The 16,418-nt window shown below is 32.0% G+C and overlaps 1 protein-coding gene across 14 annotated transcripts in view; it reads right to left on the reverse strand.

Moving 5' to 3' along the window:
• Window positions 1-16,418, reverse strand: part of DENND4A (DENN domain containing 4A) — a 100,296-nt gene that overhangs the window by 43,431 nt on the left and 40,447 nt on the right. For all 14 annotated transcript variants that reach the window (XR_012494703.2, XM_019725584.3, XM_074327533.2 and 11 more), the window contains 8 exons: window positions 15,882-16,123; window positions 12,126-12,192; window positions 10,697-10,755; window positions 8,533-8,677; window positions 8,070-8,245; window positions 4,409-4,509; window positions 1,688-1,906; window positions 240-385 (listed from right to left, as the gene is read on the reverse strand). Coding sequence is in view for 13 of the 14 variants with exons in the window: in XM_019725584.3 (XP_019581143.3) it covers window positions 240-385; window positions 1,688-1,906; window positions 4,409-4,509; window positions 8,070-8,245; window positions 8,533-8,677; window positions 10,697-10,755; window positions 12,126-12,192; window positions 15,882-16,123 (1,155 nt within the window). In the remaining variant the exon portion in view is untranslated. The remainder of the gene's footprint in view (window positions 1-239; window positions 386-1,687; window positions 1,907-4,408; window positions 4,510-8,069; window positions 8,246-8,532; window positions 8,678-10,696; window positions 10,756-12,125; window positions 12,193-15,881; window positions 16,124-16,418) is intronic.

Consider the following 16,418-nt stretch of genomic DNA (forward strand, 5'->3'; position numbering starts at 1 on the left):
TGACTGCTAAAATAAAACTCATGATTTACGTAGTAAAATCCTGCAAGGTATTCCTAAGAGGTTGTTGTGTTCTATTATATCTAGTAGGCCACCAAAATGTTCATAATAAACGGTCAATGATGGAAGAAAATTAATTTAGATTTTGTTAAAAGCCAGTAAACGTTATGAAACTATAGTTCCTAATATTTATAACAGTCACACAAAATAAGTGAAGGCACTGTAGACATACTATTACTTACTTTATCTACACAATCATCAAAAAACGCCAGGCTTGCGTCTTTATCACTGACAAAAGAACATTCCTCAATGAAGCGAATAAACATTTGTGTTTTGGTCATCATGTTATAGAATTTTTGATGTGACCGGTCCCGGCTTCTTAAGAAAGCTGTTCAACATAAATTTATAATGTCAGAATATAGAATACCATTTATAGACATAGAATTTTTGAGCTAGAAGGAACTTGATCAACCATGTCATTTATACCCCCCACTTCACCATTTTGCAGAAAAAGAAACTAAGACCCTGAGAGGGAAGGGGAAGGGACCTAAAAAAGATAACAACAGGAAACTTGAATCCAAGATTTTAAATTCTCATCCATAATTGTCTCTGCTGTCCCCTCACTACCTTGAAGATTACACATAAACTATTAAACGTGAAAGCATTTAAAAATTGCTATTTCCCCCTTAGGTGTTGCATGTTATGTGTACATGGTGCATGCTGTCTCTCTCCTAGTAGCTTTTTCAAAGCAGCAGTGACAACCTCTCTAGTATTCATTTATGTTTGTGTTTTACTTACTGAAACAGTGAAAGTTAATTTTCTGATTTCACACTTCACCTTGCTCACTATGCTCAGTTACACAACCCTTAGATCTTCTTTTGGGCCCATGAACTCAAAGCCTCAGGGATTTTGCATAAACTGTTCTCTCGGCCTAAAACATTCTTGTACTTTGCTTTTGCCTGGCTAATTTCTACTCCTCTCTTTAATCATGGCTCAGATGTGAATACCTCAGAAGGCCTCTGTGATCTAAAGTTGTGAACTGAAGTGTTCATTCATATTATTTCAAATCGCTTATCTTCTTGACCATGAGCTCCCTGGGAAAAGTGACCATGTCTATCTTTTATTTTTTTCTGTGGTCTCTTTGCCTACCATTTGGAGGCACTCAATATATATTCATTAAATGAATTTCTCTTGTAAATGTTAAATACTACAAAAGAAAGTAAATACACATAATGACACAAAATGCACTCCAGGGCTTCCCATCCTTTTTTTACATTGTGGCACAGACAGAAAAAAATATTTACAGAGCATACTGAACTAAAACAAATGAGGCTCAAGCCTGAAGTGACCACCTATGGGCTCCTCTGTCTGCCCAACATTGCCTAGCTGCCCTGAAAGCTAAAAGCACTAATATCAACACACCTGTGACACAACAAGTGCAGTTGTACATGTAGGAAGCTCGTTAATTTTCAAATAGTTTCTTCTGCATATTTGGCCAATGGGATTATATCTAATGTGACTGAGAAATAACTAGTCCTATGGAAACAGATTACCAACAGAGTTGATATTCACTTACTCTCGAAATAGGTACATATTTTGATAATTAGGAACTGTTAACCCAGAAAGCAATTAAATCATCACAAGGTTAAGCTCAATAACATGACAGCTATAAAACTATGCAGTCACTCACCTTGTAGGGCAAAAAGAGAACTTGCATCTGTGGCTGTCTCAGACGGGGCTTGTGTTATTGGTCTTAAGTATGACCTATAACCTTTTAAAATAGAGGCCATGAAACACAAAAACGCCTCTTGGATTTCTAAATCTATCATGTGCAACCTCTTTCCAGAATTAAAATCATAGTCATTCATTGCTAAGTCCATTAGTCCATCGTCTCTTGGTCTCTGCTGCACTGTGAAGAAATACAGGGTTAGTTGTTTTCTTCAAACTGTCAAAACTAATGCAATCATATCAAAATAAATTTGTTGCATATGTATGTCAAGTTATTATGCTGTGCACCTTAAACTTATACAGTTCTGTATGTCAACCATATCAATAAAATTGAAAGAAAAAATTTGTGTTTTCAAAAGGGCTCAAGCTACTTCAACCATTTGTTTATATATTAATAACTTCATAATATGTAAGTCCCAGCAAAGCTTGCCACATCATGTTTTAGGCTCTGCTGAGTACATTTCATCCAAATTAAACATAAAATAATCCCGGTTTATCCAACTACCACCAGAAAAAAATGTCATGTTCTGAAATAACTACATATGGATTAATAAACGAAAGTCATAACACCCATATCAACTGGACACAGGGTTAAATGTAATAGTCCTTCCTCCCCCCTCCCTTTTTTTTTTTTTTAATATAAGTGCCTACAGGAGGAACACTCAGGGATTACAATACGAAAAACAACTCTTCCTTTCCATGCACAATTCAATGCCAAAGCCATTAGGTAGTAAAAGAATAACTTTACAGTAGAGAACAAGCCTGGTAGACACCACCTTAATCGAGTGATCAAAGTGAACAACATCAATAATGGGACAAATGGACATACTGCTCCATCGGGTAAGATGCTACGAAAGGAACTCAACGTCACTTCTGCAACATTCCTGCCAAAGATGCAGGATCTGTACATATCATGAGGACACTAAGACAAACCCACATCATGGACCACATCATCGACAAGAGTAAATATCATCTTCAAAAGTGTCAAGAAAATGAAGGAGAAATCGAGAAACTGTTTAAGAGAAAAGGAGACCAAAGAGACTTGAAACTAAATACAACATGTGATTTGGAAATGGATTATTTTGTTACAAAGAAGATTATTATGATAACTGGCAACATTCAAATCTGGTCTAAGAGTAAGGATGATAGTCATGCTGAATGTCAGTTTCCTGATTTTCATGGTTACAGTGTAGTGATGAAGGAGAATGTACTTGTTGGTAGTAAATACATTCCATTTGGAGGTGACGGGGCATCTTTCTCAAAGAGCCAAGGGAAAAGGTTTGTGCTTGCTTCAAAATTTAAAAACTTTTTAAAATATGAGGAACAATACATCACCTTAGTGAGTTTTTTGGGAATTCTTATTGTCTAAAAAAGTAGAAGTATTCGAAAGAACGTGGGCATTGGAACAGAAGGCCTAGACATTGGTGTCATCTTGTTAACTGCATGATCTCTGAGAAGGTACTATACCTCTCTCAACCTTATTATCCTATAGTTGCAAACATAAAAGAATATACGTGAAAGTGCTCTGAAGCTGTAAAGTATAATACGATCCTTACCTATACAGTATTGTTTAAAAGTTTGTAGTTTTAAGCTTTAAGATTCTGCCCTTCAGTAGAGTTAGATGGACTATTTCACTGATTTTAATAATATTTAAATATTGTTACAAAAACTGCTAGACTTCTCAGCTATTCAAAAGAAGTGCACGCATTTTTAGAAAGCTTTCTAAAAATAGGTAGCTTAAACAAAATTCCATACATAATTAATCTGTTCCATAAGGTAAAATTTTATTCTATTTAATGTCATTTTTGTCATATCCCAATATTTACGAGTCACTTCCGAATTATCTACTTGCTGTGATATTTACTTTGTAAATACTGTCTTCCATGTTTATTTCCAAGTATACTATATGCACCTTGAACCTTCAAGGATGTAGGCCAACTCCTATGTTTATATTTTACCCGTTACATAAATGAGAACCTCAAATATTGGTACATCATTACTGACCATTTTTCATACAGTAAGTATTAAATTATGGATCCTGAATAGACCATTGTTATAAATACCAAAAGTATTAGATAAATGAAGATTTAATTCTTATTAGAAATTCTGGATCACTACCAAAATATTTTTATATAAGCTTTTTACTGAACTATTCCATATCCTAATCAATTTTCATTTTTATTAATTTCCTAATGCTTTCAGCAAGCTTCTATTTTCAAATTATTTGAGATAAGCACAGCATTATGAAGATCCAATGAAGGTGAAAAGCATATAACCTAGCTCTCACCCCACTGAAAAACCAAGCATTTCCTAATGTAATTTAAACCATCTGTAGTACATTTTCAAAACTAACTTTCTATTCTATGTATGAAGAAAGTACACAAATGAAAATGCTTATTTTTTCCATGGCATTTCTGTAATAGTAAAATTAAAGAAAACAAACCAACCTTTTAAAAAAATTTTATTATTCTAAAATGGTTCTATGAAAATGTGACAGATATAAAAACTAAATTTTATAAACCCTCATTCAGCTTTTAACAAATTTTTCATTAATGCTCATTTGCCTTTAAGATTGTAAAAACACTTTCCTTTAGATAACCACTATGCTTTCACAAGGAAGGCAAAATAATTGGAGTTCTTTTCTCAGATTAAATTACTTCCTTTAATTAAGTTAGACACTTACATTTTGCCAATTGCTGATGCAAATTATTCAGTGTGTTCATCAGATTTTTACATGGTTTCTTTGGGAGTATCTTCCAGGCTACATTTTTCTTGTCACCAGTTCTGAAATGGCAAAAATAATATATTTGTCAGATAGACTCTTTTGGGGTAGGGTGGGAGTGGGAAGTATATATTTGTTATATATAAAAAAGGAAAAAGAGAAAACACATTAAACAAAAAAATAAAACACAATATTCTAGTTAACAAGAGGAAAATACTACGCTGGTAAACTGGGATGCTGAATATTTAAAATTAATTCATATGAGGGTGGAAACTTGCATTAATTAGATGTAGCTCAAAAAATTGTAATTATGTTGGTACTGAGTAAATTTCACTTGCATTGGAATCATGCTAGAACTACAAAACTTAATGTGGTGGTCATTACTCTTAAACCCCATTTAAGAGTTGTTAGACACCTAACTACTATAGGATTTTTTTTCTTATAGGCTCCAAGATAAAAACACTGTAGAAAACTTTCAATGAATTTATGATCCATAAAACTTACCTTTAGTTTCTCAGTCTCCTAAAAGTACAAGTAAAATGTATTTTTTTCAGAAAAGAAATAATCTATAATATCAAATTAGTTGAATAAAGTATAACATTCTAAAATACTTTTTAACTGTAAAAGAGGAGTGGTATATTTGTTTCTATGACAAGCTTCTATTTTCAAATTATTTGAGATAAGCACAGCATTAAGATCCAATGAAGGTGAAAAGCATATAACCTAGCTCTCACCCCATTGAAAGACCAAGGATTTCATAATGTAATTTAAACCATCTGTATTAGATTTTCAAAACTAACTTTCTATTTTATGTATGAAGAAAGTACACAAGTGAAAATGCTTATTTTTTCCATGGCATTTCTGTAATAGTAAAATTAAAGAAAACAAACCATCTCCTTTATTACAACTATAATCTCCTTTATTACAACTATTACAACACAATTGCTCTTTATATATCGGGTAGGAGAAGGAAAGATCATGGTGATAAAACACCATAAAGTTTTTGGACTTAACTATAGCTTTGCTGGTTCCATTCTTGATTTATTAAGTCTTTTTTTCCATTTCAAAAGCAACAGACACGCATTTTAGAAAACTTGAAAAATGTAGAGAAAAAAAGAAAAGTAAATCACTCATGCTCTAACTGCCAAAGACAACAACATAGCACAGGTGGGTAGTGGAACTTGCTGAATTTTTATTGTTTTTTAATGTTCCCTAAACTTCCACAGAACAAAAAGGGTAAATGTCACTTTGAAAACTAAACAAAGAAAAAGGAGTGGATGGGAAAGCTTAAGCTGACAAAGAACTGTCTTGGACTCTATCCTATCTTTCCACAAATGAGAATAAAAATACAGATAGGGCAGGGTCAAATTGCAGATGTCCTGCTAGGGAGGTTTTATTTCATTTATAATGGGAGCATGGAATCCTACATTACTGTGAGAACACAACATAGAAACACTGTTTACATGATTTTCTTGATAAAACTTTGCAACACAGCTCTCCCACTGTGCCTTACCATTCATTGTGTGCATGCCTGCCTTGCCAGACTAGATTATGAGCAACTTAAAAAGAGTACTTGGTTTGCCTTTTCATTCCCAGTGCCTAGCAAAAAGGACACTCAAGATAATGTCTGTAGCATAAATGAATGACAAATACGTTGGTATCATTTCATTACATCTAATTTTTATTTATTCAAGTAATTACCTTCTCGTGCCCTTGATATGTTCTCTCTAAAACTTGGCTGAGTAGGATAGTTTTATTTAGCACCTGAGTTTGGATCTATGATGCCTTCTGCATTTTCAATCATAGAAACTTCATTTATAAGATTACTATTACATTAAAAAGTTAGCCAATAATTAGTGGTAGATGTATTAGTTTTGGAGTCAGACGATGATGGTTTCAAAATCCAGTTCTGGATGTAAAAGCTATGCGCCTTTTGAAAATCTAAGCTTTGGTTTCCTTATTCGTCAGAAGGGTTAATTAAAACTACCTCACAAAATACAGAGAATAATATGAGATAATTTAGGCTATACATACAACTTTATGTCTAGCACATATCAGATAATAATTTCTCTTTAGAAATTTCTTGATACTCATAATATACTCTGTATGACATGTATCTGACAGTCAGAGAGGGAAAAGAAAACCTAAAAATCCATACACAGGATTTGTTTTTCTTTCAAATTTCAGGTTGAGGCTCCAGAAATTCTGGATGAAGGAAAGTAGAAAGCTGTTAGTTCACTAGTTTAGTCCTCCCATAGGTTTGTAAGGACAAAAATATCAAGAAGGAAGACTACTGATGATGCAAACGACTCATGTTTCTTTGATTCTTTAACTCAGTGGATCAAAACAAAGATAAAGTAGTAAGAAAAAATTCTTTTAACAAATTGAGGGAAAGTATAAAAAGAGGGAAAAAGTAATTTGTTACCATAATAAACACACTGTATACTCATTTACCACCTTTAATTTCAATTTTTAAAAACAATATGTCATGTAACATTTGACAACTGTTATAGAAAAGAGGTACTACTTTAACATTTAAAGAATTAAGTATTCCTGGTGAAGAGTGAAATGTTCCTTGTAAAGAAACTTGGACTCTATTGATCCCATTATAAAATGGCTTTTATGCACAAAATACATCACATATTTTCTTGGTTAGGCTTTCTCTGAACAAAAGCTTTTGGACAGCATACATGCTTTACACAGAAAAAAATTTTTTGCTGAACTTTTTTGATGATTTAGGTACTTGAGGTTTTGACATATGACAAGACTAGAATTAATATCAGATTTCAGAATTAAATCAAATCCTTTAATATAAGACATGCTGATTAAAGATGAAGAAAAACCTATTTCACACATACATATTTAAGTTGCAAAAAGCATACTACATTTTGGGCTTTACTGAAAGACTAACTTGTAGTTATTTTAAGTACGTCCTGAGTCAATGTGGTCACTGCATCAATTTCCTCCTCCCTGAAGAGCTTAAGTATGATTAAACTGAAAATAAGGTATGATTAAACAGAATTATTAAAAAAGCTATGAAATACATAGCTCCAGTAGCTACAACTTAAATATTATTCCAATAAAAAGATGGAAACATAAAATCCTTACATTCCTAAAGTATAAAAGTGATAAAATTATGTACAAATTAAGTTATTTAAAAAATTTAAAAATTACATCAATTTTGCCCTGAAGTATTAGTATTCTAATAGTATTACGTAAGACTAGAAATAGGATTGAAATATTAATCAAGGAATAATATTTCAATCCAATTTGTGGTTCTACCCATATTCATCTGACTAAAGGGAAATAAACTTTTTCTATTTCTAACCTCAATTTCCCTTCTGCTAAATTTCTAAGTAAGTATAAGATTATAATGTTTCTTAAATATTTAAAGACCTGAGGATGAAAGGTCTATTTTCTTTCCAATAAAACCTTCTCTAATTAGACCCTAAATCTATCCCATCAAAGTATATAGTAAGAGCTGGTTCAAAGGCGGTAGCTCCGACTACAAAAACAATACAGCTCAAAAGAACTTCTAATGAGTATTCATAAAATACACAATTACATACATACATTATGAAGTTGTACATTATTGGGTGTAGAATCACTAAAATGTACTTACTGAGAAATGGTGTTAGTATCTAGGTCAACACAACTAACATCTGGTGGAGGGTCATAGAGATCAAAGTATCTTGAATCAATTCCTACGATGAATGGACATGGCGCACTCAAGACATCTGCTAAAGCCAGTGGGCAGAGCGGAACATATGGGCACGGCCAGTGGAAAGGGAAAATCATCTTGGATAAACAAAAGAGAGGAGAATATTTAGCTCTCTGACACTGAAGAATAATTTATCAGTATACACTGAAAATTGTCTTTTAAATATTCACACCTAAAGTTTAATGCTTGATAATGAATTAAATAATTCTAACTAATGTTAATAGTCAAAAAATTAAAATTGTTTTCACAACATAAAATCCATTACTCTATGAATTTTAGTTAAGCATTAAAATAGCTTTAAATTATATGAATAAATTATGTTTAAAACAAAGTTGATGGCCAGTAAGAAACTATTGATACTCACAGACACCAATGCTTCTGTCACACTGGTAAGCACAGAAGGCCGTAAGGAATGGATGAGAATCTTATGTTCTGTTACTGCAAACACTAGTAGTGTCACAGCATTTTCAGGGCCTAAATTCTGAAGTAGTGTTGAAAACTTGCCACCACTGTCAATCCAAACAAAAATATATAATTAGAAAAATAAATATCCAAACACCTCACTATCCAAAATAATGAAGAGAAAGTTCATGATTAGGGGAGGATTTGTATTATATATTCAACTTTAAATGTAATTGCTGCTCTTATGTAGGAAAAACACTGTATCAAAAACATACTATGAAAACAAGGAAGTTTTATGGGGTTTCAAAATCATTCAATTCTTCTACATTGGATTCAATATGGAAAATGAAAAGTCATCCACTTTATTTTATATAAAAAGACCTGCTATGTACATAATGTCTAAATAAAGAATTCAGTTTATAAGAGGGATGTTTTGGTTGAAAGCAAATCCATTAATGGAAGTGTTTTTTAACATGGCTCATCTTCCACTGTAATTATCAGAAAAACTAAATGACTTACAGGCCCACCTTCCATAAGGTAAAAACACATGTTAAAATTTAGATGTAGAAATAGATAATCTTTACTATTGTAATGATAATAGTAAATGAAATCTAGAGCTACCAAGTGATGACATACACACACAGAACCAATTCATAATCAAAACTTAGATCTTCTGTATAGTAACAAAATACTGAATTGACAAAGTAATTCAGTAAGCCAACCAGTATTTTGTCTATATAATGCTAAATAATTGGCTTCACTGAATTAACTATTTTTAATTGGTTTTACAAATTTTTGGGGTGACATTGATTAATAAAATTATATAGATTTCAAGTGTACAAAATTAACTTTTTTAAAATAAAGCAAAACTAATGACAAGTCTCTTGAACAAATGAAAACATGTCCACAAAAAACTTGTGCATATTCATAGCACCATTATTTTAGTAGCCAAATAGTCAAAACAACCCAAATACCCACCAACTGATGACTGGATAAATAAAATGTGGTTTTCCATACACATTATTTGTTGGAAATAAAAAGAAATGAAGTACTGCTGATACTTGCTACAACATGGATAAACCTCAAAAACATTATGCTAAGCGAAAGAAGCTAAACACAAAAGGCCACATTATTATGATTCCATGTATATGAAATGTTCAGAGCAGGCAAATTTGTAAACAGAATGAAGATTAGTTGTTGCCTAGGATTGGGAGGTGTGTGTATATGTGTTTGTATGTGTAGGGATGGGAGGAATGAAGGAGGGTAAACTACAAAGTTTCTTTTTAGAGCCATGAAAATGGTCTAAAATTGATTATAGTGACAGTTGCAGAACTGAATATAACCAGTGCATTGTACAATTTAATTGGATGAATTGTATGGTAGGTGAATTATATAGCAATAATGCTGTTACGAAAAAAAGGGCCTAGGGTAATTTAGAATCTTTTTTACATAGTCTCACTTAGTATTTCTAGTTTACCTTTGCTTCAAACAAATGTTAAGAAAACACTGGTCACTTTGGGCTGAGATTTAGTGATGAAATAATCTGCAATTCTTACAAAATTAATGCCAAAGATGGCAGCTGGTCTCCCTTAGGTACGTGCTACAAAATAACTTAATTATGTTGAAACTACTTCTCTGCTAGAGAAATTGTACAGATAATTAAATTTCAAGAAATTATACTCTAGACACATTTTCTAAACGTGTTTTGTAATTTCTCTGAACTTTTAATGTGATAAAATATATTGTTCTACCCCACGGTTTAATATTTGTAAGTATCTTCTTATTTTGAGGTTAAATTTAAAATTAACTGTATCTGAGTGTTCTTCAGAGGATATTTAAAGCTAAAAATAACTGTTTTCACAATCTATATACATATATACCTATTTATGTAATATAGTTAAGTACTTGATGATAACAAATGGATACACAAAATAGCAAACACTTTGTAAAAGTTTTTCTTTTTTGGGAACTATAACATAAATATTAAGTCAAAGGAATTTAAAGTTAAATGAGAAGTATTTTTGTCAACATTTGAAATTTTTATCTAGGAGAGAAACATAATATCTGAATGTTACTTTAGCTCACACTAGATTTAGAGAAACAAAGAGAAGTGAAGTTTTACTTGCCTTAGTGGAAGAGGTGAAGAAACAGGCTGACTGAGAATCAGATTATCATGTGGTGATAACTGGAAGATTTAAAATAAAGTATTTGAAATACAAAGATAAATTTTAAAACATCACTTTCTGATAAAAACATACAGACTCATGATGTGCATGAAGTTTCAGTATATCTGTTCGCCAGTGTAGGAGCTGTTTAGTCACTTACTAAGGTCCTGAAAAATATGTCCCAATCACCGACCACATCTGGCTAACTGTTCTTATTCTAAATCCTGTATCTTTTCTTCTGTTTCGCAATGTTTCCCTGACGCCATTATAACAAATTTGTATTGAAAGACTAAATTATTCATTTAGTGCCATAAAACCAGATTAGCAAATCTATGGCTTCCAGGGCAAATCCATAGGTCACCCGTTTTTATAAATAAAGTTTTATTGGAACACAGCCATGCTCATTCATTTACATATTATCTATAGCTGCTTTTGTGCAATAACAGCAGGGCTGAGGAGTTTTGATAGATAGTATTGCCTGTGAAGATTAAAGTATTTACTGTTTGGTCCTCAACAGAAAAAATTTGCCAACTCTGCTATAAAACAAATCCTTATATGTATTCAAACTGAGTATGTTATATATATTCTGGCATTAAACACTAATAAGTAAGACAGAGATGATATGTGGATATGCAGACTGATTATAAAGCTTATCAAAATGATATTTTCTAGACATTTTATCTGTATCCATACAGTAATACAATTATTTAATCCACATTTTCAAATTTATGCTGATTTCTACAAATTTTTAAGTATTTGCTAAATGATTTCTAATTCTGAATGATACCCCATTAAGGGCTGTGATAAACACAGTAAGGCACATATAGTTATAATACATGAAAATACTGTATATATAAATCACTTCATAAATGATTACATAAGCAGAAACTCACATATCAAGAGTACAAACAAAAAAGAAATGCAAATAAAAGAGGAAAGATACAATCAATTGGGAAAAGAGATGGGGAATATAACTTATACTCATTTTAAACTTGCCCCGTCACAAAGATATGAGCATTCCTTCCTGCAATGTATGAAAACACACAACTTTTTCTTCTATCTATTCTAATATATTTAACTTAGGGAATAAACGCTAAAGGCACAAACTTTCAAATATTTAGAACAAATTTAGGGGAAGAAGTTCTTTTTGTGTATTCAAAATGTCTACTGCTGTCTACTTTAACGCTGTAACCTTTTATTTAAAGGGAAACATTAATCGTCTGAAAGGGAGTTAATAAAATAATAAGGGCCCAAACTCTGAAATGAAATAGCATCTGATTTTATTTTGATCTCATTTGATTTCTTCCCCCATAAAATTGTTATTCTTATATCACATTTTTGACAGAGCCAATATTCATTCAACAGCGCACTTACATCAAGAAATTCTTACCTGAACTAAAATCCGTGGTCTCTGAGGAGATGGAAAAGGAACTTTATGCATAAAATGAGAAATATGCCTTAAAAACAAACAAACAAAAAGACAATTGATTCCAAAGTAAGAACCATATGCTACAAAGGTCAACATGTCACCATAAGTCCAAGTTAAGTCAAAAACTGTGTTTAAGTCAAAAGCTATAATTTCGAAATCCTAGTACTATGAAAACAAGTGAACAAACGAAAACCAAAAGTCATTTGTCTCATTAAAGATGCTTCTACCTAAATCCAATAAATTTTCATATTAATAGTTATTTACATTCAACAAAATTTATGTTATCCATGTCTCAAAAGCGATTTTAACTTCTACCTCTCCCTAACTAGATAACACACAGCATATAAGAGATATGGACATTACCAAAGAAGCTAATTCTTGCATTTGTAGTATGCTTTTTAGTCAACTGCTCATATTTTAAAAGTGAAACACCATTTAGAGTGCTCCAAAAAAATGAAAGAACTTAACTGTTTCTAAAAGACGAACAATATACAGAAACACTTCGTTTCATTGTGCTTCGCTTCATTGTACTTTTTTACAAACTGATGGCAAGACCCTCCACCAGAAAAAAAATTAAGACTTGCTTTATTGCAATACTACGTTATTATGGTGGTCTGGAACAGAACTTTCAATACCTCCAAGGTATGCCTGTACTTTCTATTAACAATAGGTTAAACATTCTATTACTGATTTTATGGGGTTTTTTTCCCCCAGAAGAAAATGGATGAGAAGCTAGACTGATGGGTTTTGTTTTGAACACTATGGAAAAGAAAAAAGGCAACAATAGTACAAAATTTTGTTTTTTCTTTTTAGGAATAAGTTATTTTATTTCTGCATTATTTTTCTTTAAAACATTGCTTCAAAATCATCTTGATTTCAGAACTTGAGATAAATGCAACTGGATAGAGAACATTAGAAATTTACAAATTTTACAAACATGTTTCGACTGCTTGCTATATATAAGACACTGCCACACATTACAGGAATTATTAAAAAGCCATATACTACCAGTTTCTACCATGAAGGTACTCACCAAGCTAAGGAAAAAAGATAAGTAGAATGAGTTCCAGAGGACACACATTTGCTTTAATATCCTTGAAATAGTTAAAAGAGCAGAAAACTATTTTATAATAGTACTAAGACATCATATGCCTTTTTCACTGTGTTAATATTTGCACTGGTGGAGCAAAAGCATTGTGGCTAAAACTGATAGCATCTTACTATGAATTAAGGCAGTGGCACCAAACTGTATTAATAGTTGTTGTATTCAGTTTCACTTATGAATGTCTTTGATGAAACAGTAAATGTTATTAATTTTACTGCAGTGTACATTTTTGCAATTATCTGTGTGATGAAAGGGGAAGTACGCATAAAGCTTTTCTGCTGTACATAGAAGTAAGAGGTTGTCTTGTGTGACTGAGTTATAAGTGAATTAGCTGTTGTTTTTTCCCCCCATAGAATGTCATTCTTCCTTGAAAGAACAATTGACGAATGAAGGTTATCTAATGTTGGGTATTCAGCATATATTTTCTACATGAATGAAGTGCCTACTGTTTCAAGAAAAATAACTCATAGTACTTGTCACCAATAATTAAATGCAGGCTTTCAAGCAAAAATTGGAATTTTTGCCATGACAACTTCTCAATACTCAATAATTTTTCCTATGAGATAGGTGGTAATATTAACAAAAGTGATTTTTTAAAATATTGATAATGAAACATATCTACATTAACTGAATAACCAGTATTTTCCAAATAACCAATGTACAATGCTACCAATCATGCATGTATAAAAGTTCCATTCAAAGAGTGAGACAAAGAGATTTTAATGTAAGAGAGAGGGGAAGTTAATCACTGAAGTTTTAGATTCCACCTTGCAAATAATTTATAATTCTTGCAGGGCATTATTATACGGATTAGCACACATTTTGTCTGGTCCAAAACGTCCACAGAGATATTTGGTACATGCCAAAAGGTCGTTCAAAAACATCCCTGGAGACGTGTTCCATGCCAAAAGGTCCTTGATATTTGGTCCTATGAGAAACGTCCATACGCATATTTGGTTCACACTAAATTGTCCTTGATATTTGGTCCTGTCAAAAATGGCCATGCTTAGAAAACGTCCTGGGTTCAAATAGCCCATAACATTTATTTATACTTTTGGTTTACAGGGTTAATGCATAAAAAATACTATCATGTCTTAGGTCCAATAATTGTGTTGTGGCTGTATTGCCAGTAATAACCCTTCTTGCCTCAGTAGCTGAGCTGGTAACGGTACATGGGTTAGGCAGATGGGTCAGTGTGAATCAAATATCTCTATGGATGTTTTGGACAGTACCAAATATCAAGGACCTTTTGGCATGTATCAAATATTGCTGTGGACGTTTTGGACCAGACAAAATGTCTGCTAATCACTATAATAAACTACACTTGTCAAGTTTGGTTGCAGTGACAAAAAAGGAAATCCACATTTTTCTGAAAAGGCTAATCAAGTGTCCTCCCTTTTCACCTAGATATCTGTATGAGGCCGGGTTATTTTCATATTGCAACAGATCAAATATGTAAAGATATATGAGAATTTACCTATGTGCAATTAAGCCAGATATTAGAGATTTGCAAAAATGTAAAACATTAATTACTCTTCTCACTAATTGTTTTTTGTTTTGGAAAACAGTTATTTTTCAAAAAAAGATATTTATATTAACATGTAATGGGTTTACTATTTAAAAAAATAAATATTTTTAAAGTTCTCAGTTTTAATTTCTATTATAATAAATACTGACAGATATAACACATAAAAAAGCTCTTTGGGGGTCCTCATTTTTTAAGAGTATAAAGGGGTCCTCAGACCAAAAAATTTGAGAACTGCTGTATTAGAATACTGATATTACAGTAGAAAAGTATAAGAAAAATTAAAGAGTAATCCCATACACCAAATATTCTTACGATAATTCTATCACTTTCCAATTGCCATTAGAGATCTGCCTAAGAATGCAAAAGAGCTTAAGTGATAAATTGCATAAAATAAACATTAGTCAGACAATGGAGATATTTAGATCCTCATTTGCATCAGATCTTACAATATGAAACAGTATTCAGTTTGTGATCGTAAAGTAAACCACTAAAATTTTAAAAAGAATAAAGAATGCTCTTATCTAATTTTTCCTTTAAATTCATGATACCTAAAACAGTAAGGAATATTTTTAAAAGTTCATAATAGGGGCTTCCGGTTAGCTCAGTTGGTTAGAGCATGGTGCTCTTAACAACAATGTTGCCGGTTAGATCCCCACATGGGCCACTGTGAGCTGCGCCCACCATAACTAGCTTGAAACAACTGCTTGACTTGGAGTTAATGGGTCCTGGGAAAGCACAGTTAAAATAAATACAAGTTAAAAAAAAGTTCATAATAAACACAAATTATATGTAAAATAAGAATTACAAAACTAGAAAAAAAAAATTCCAATTAGGATCTCCGAACTTCACAAGTGCATCAAAAAAATGAAACATTTTATTTTGTTAGAGACAAAGTTATTTAAAATAACATGACTATAAAAGTATAATAGAGAAATATTCCTGATTGAAACAACCACAATCCTTTTTTCAAATAACTCTTGACAAATCTAGTTTCCATATAAAATGTAGTAAACTACCAGCACAGATATACCACACATAATGGAAAGATCTGCCAAATTTTGAACACAAAAGGCTTCTAACTTACTTCTCAATTGGAAGGACATGTGGTCCAGAGATGGAATAACGATACAGAAAAGTCAGAAATTTCCTGAATGCATCAAAAAAAGGCCAGTGAGAAAGAAGACAGATGCATTTATTAGTGTGAATTGTTCTGGAACTATCAGACTTCCCATCTGCCAATGATGCTAAACCCAAAAGAAGTCTCTGTTTTTCTGTGAGATTCTCCTCAGGATATGGTTCATAAAACTGAATAGCTGCACCATAGACCTGGAAAACAAGTAATATATTTACTAAATACACCTTATATCATTTATTCAAATCATGTCATTAGTTAAATAGTTAATGGATCAGCCATTATTAGCCAGGCCATTATGAGCTGTTACATGCCTATGAGTCAGGCAAGGTTCCAGGTACTAGAAATACAGTCATGAACAGACATCACTTTTTGCTTTCTTGCAGAACGTTAAAAAATAAAATTTAAAAACTACACAAGTGCTACTCTCACATGTCCTTATTATTGAAAAAAAGGTGTTTCAATTAAATTGCATTTGTTTTATAAACA

This window comes from Rhinolophus sinicus, chromosome 3, assembly GCF_057876585.1.
Source record: "Rhinolophus sinicus isolate RSI-liver-muscle chromosome 3, RSI-T2T, whole genome shotgun sequence".
Taxonomy (NCBI): Eukaryota; Metazoa; Chordata; class Mammalia; order Chiroptera; family Rhinolophidae; genus Rhinolophus; species Rhinolophus sinicus.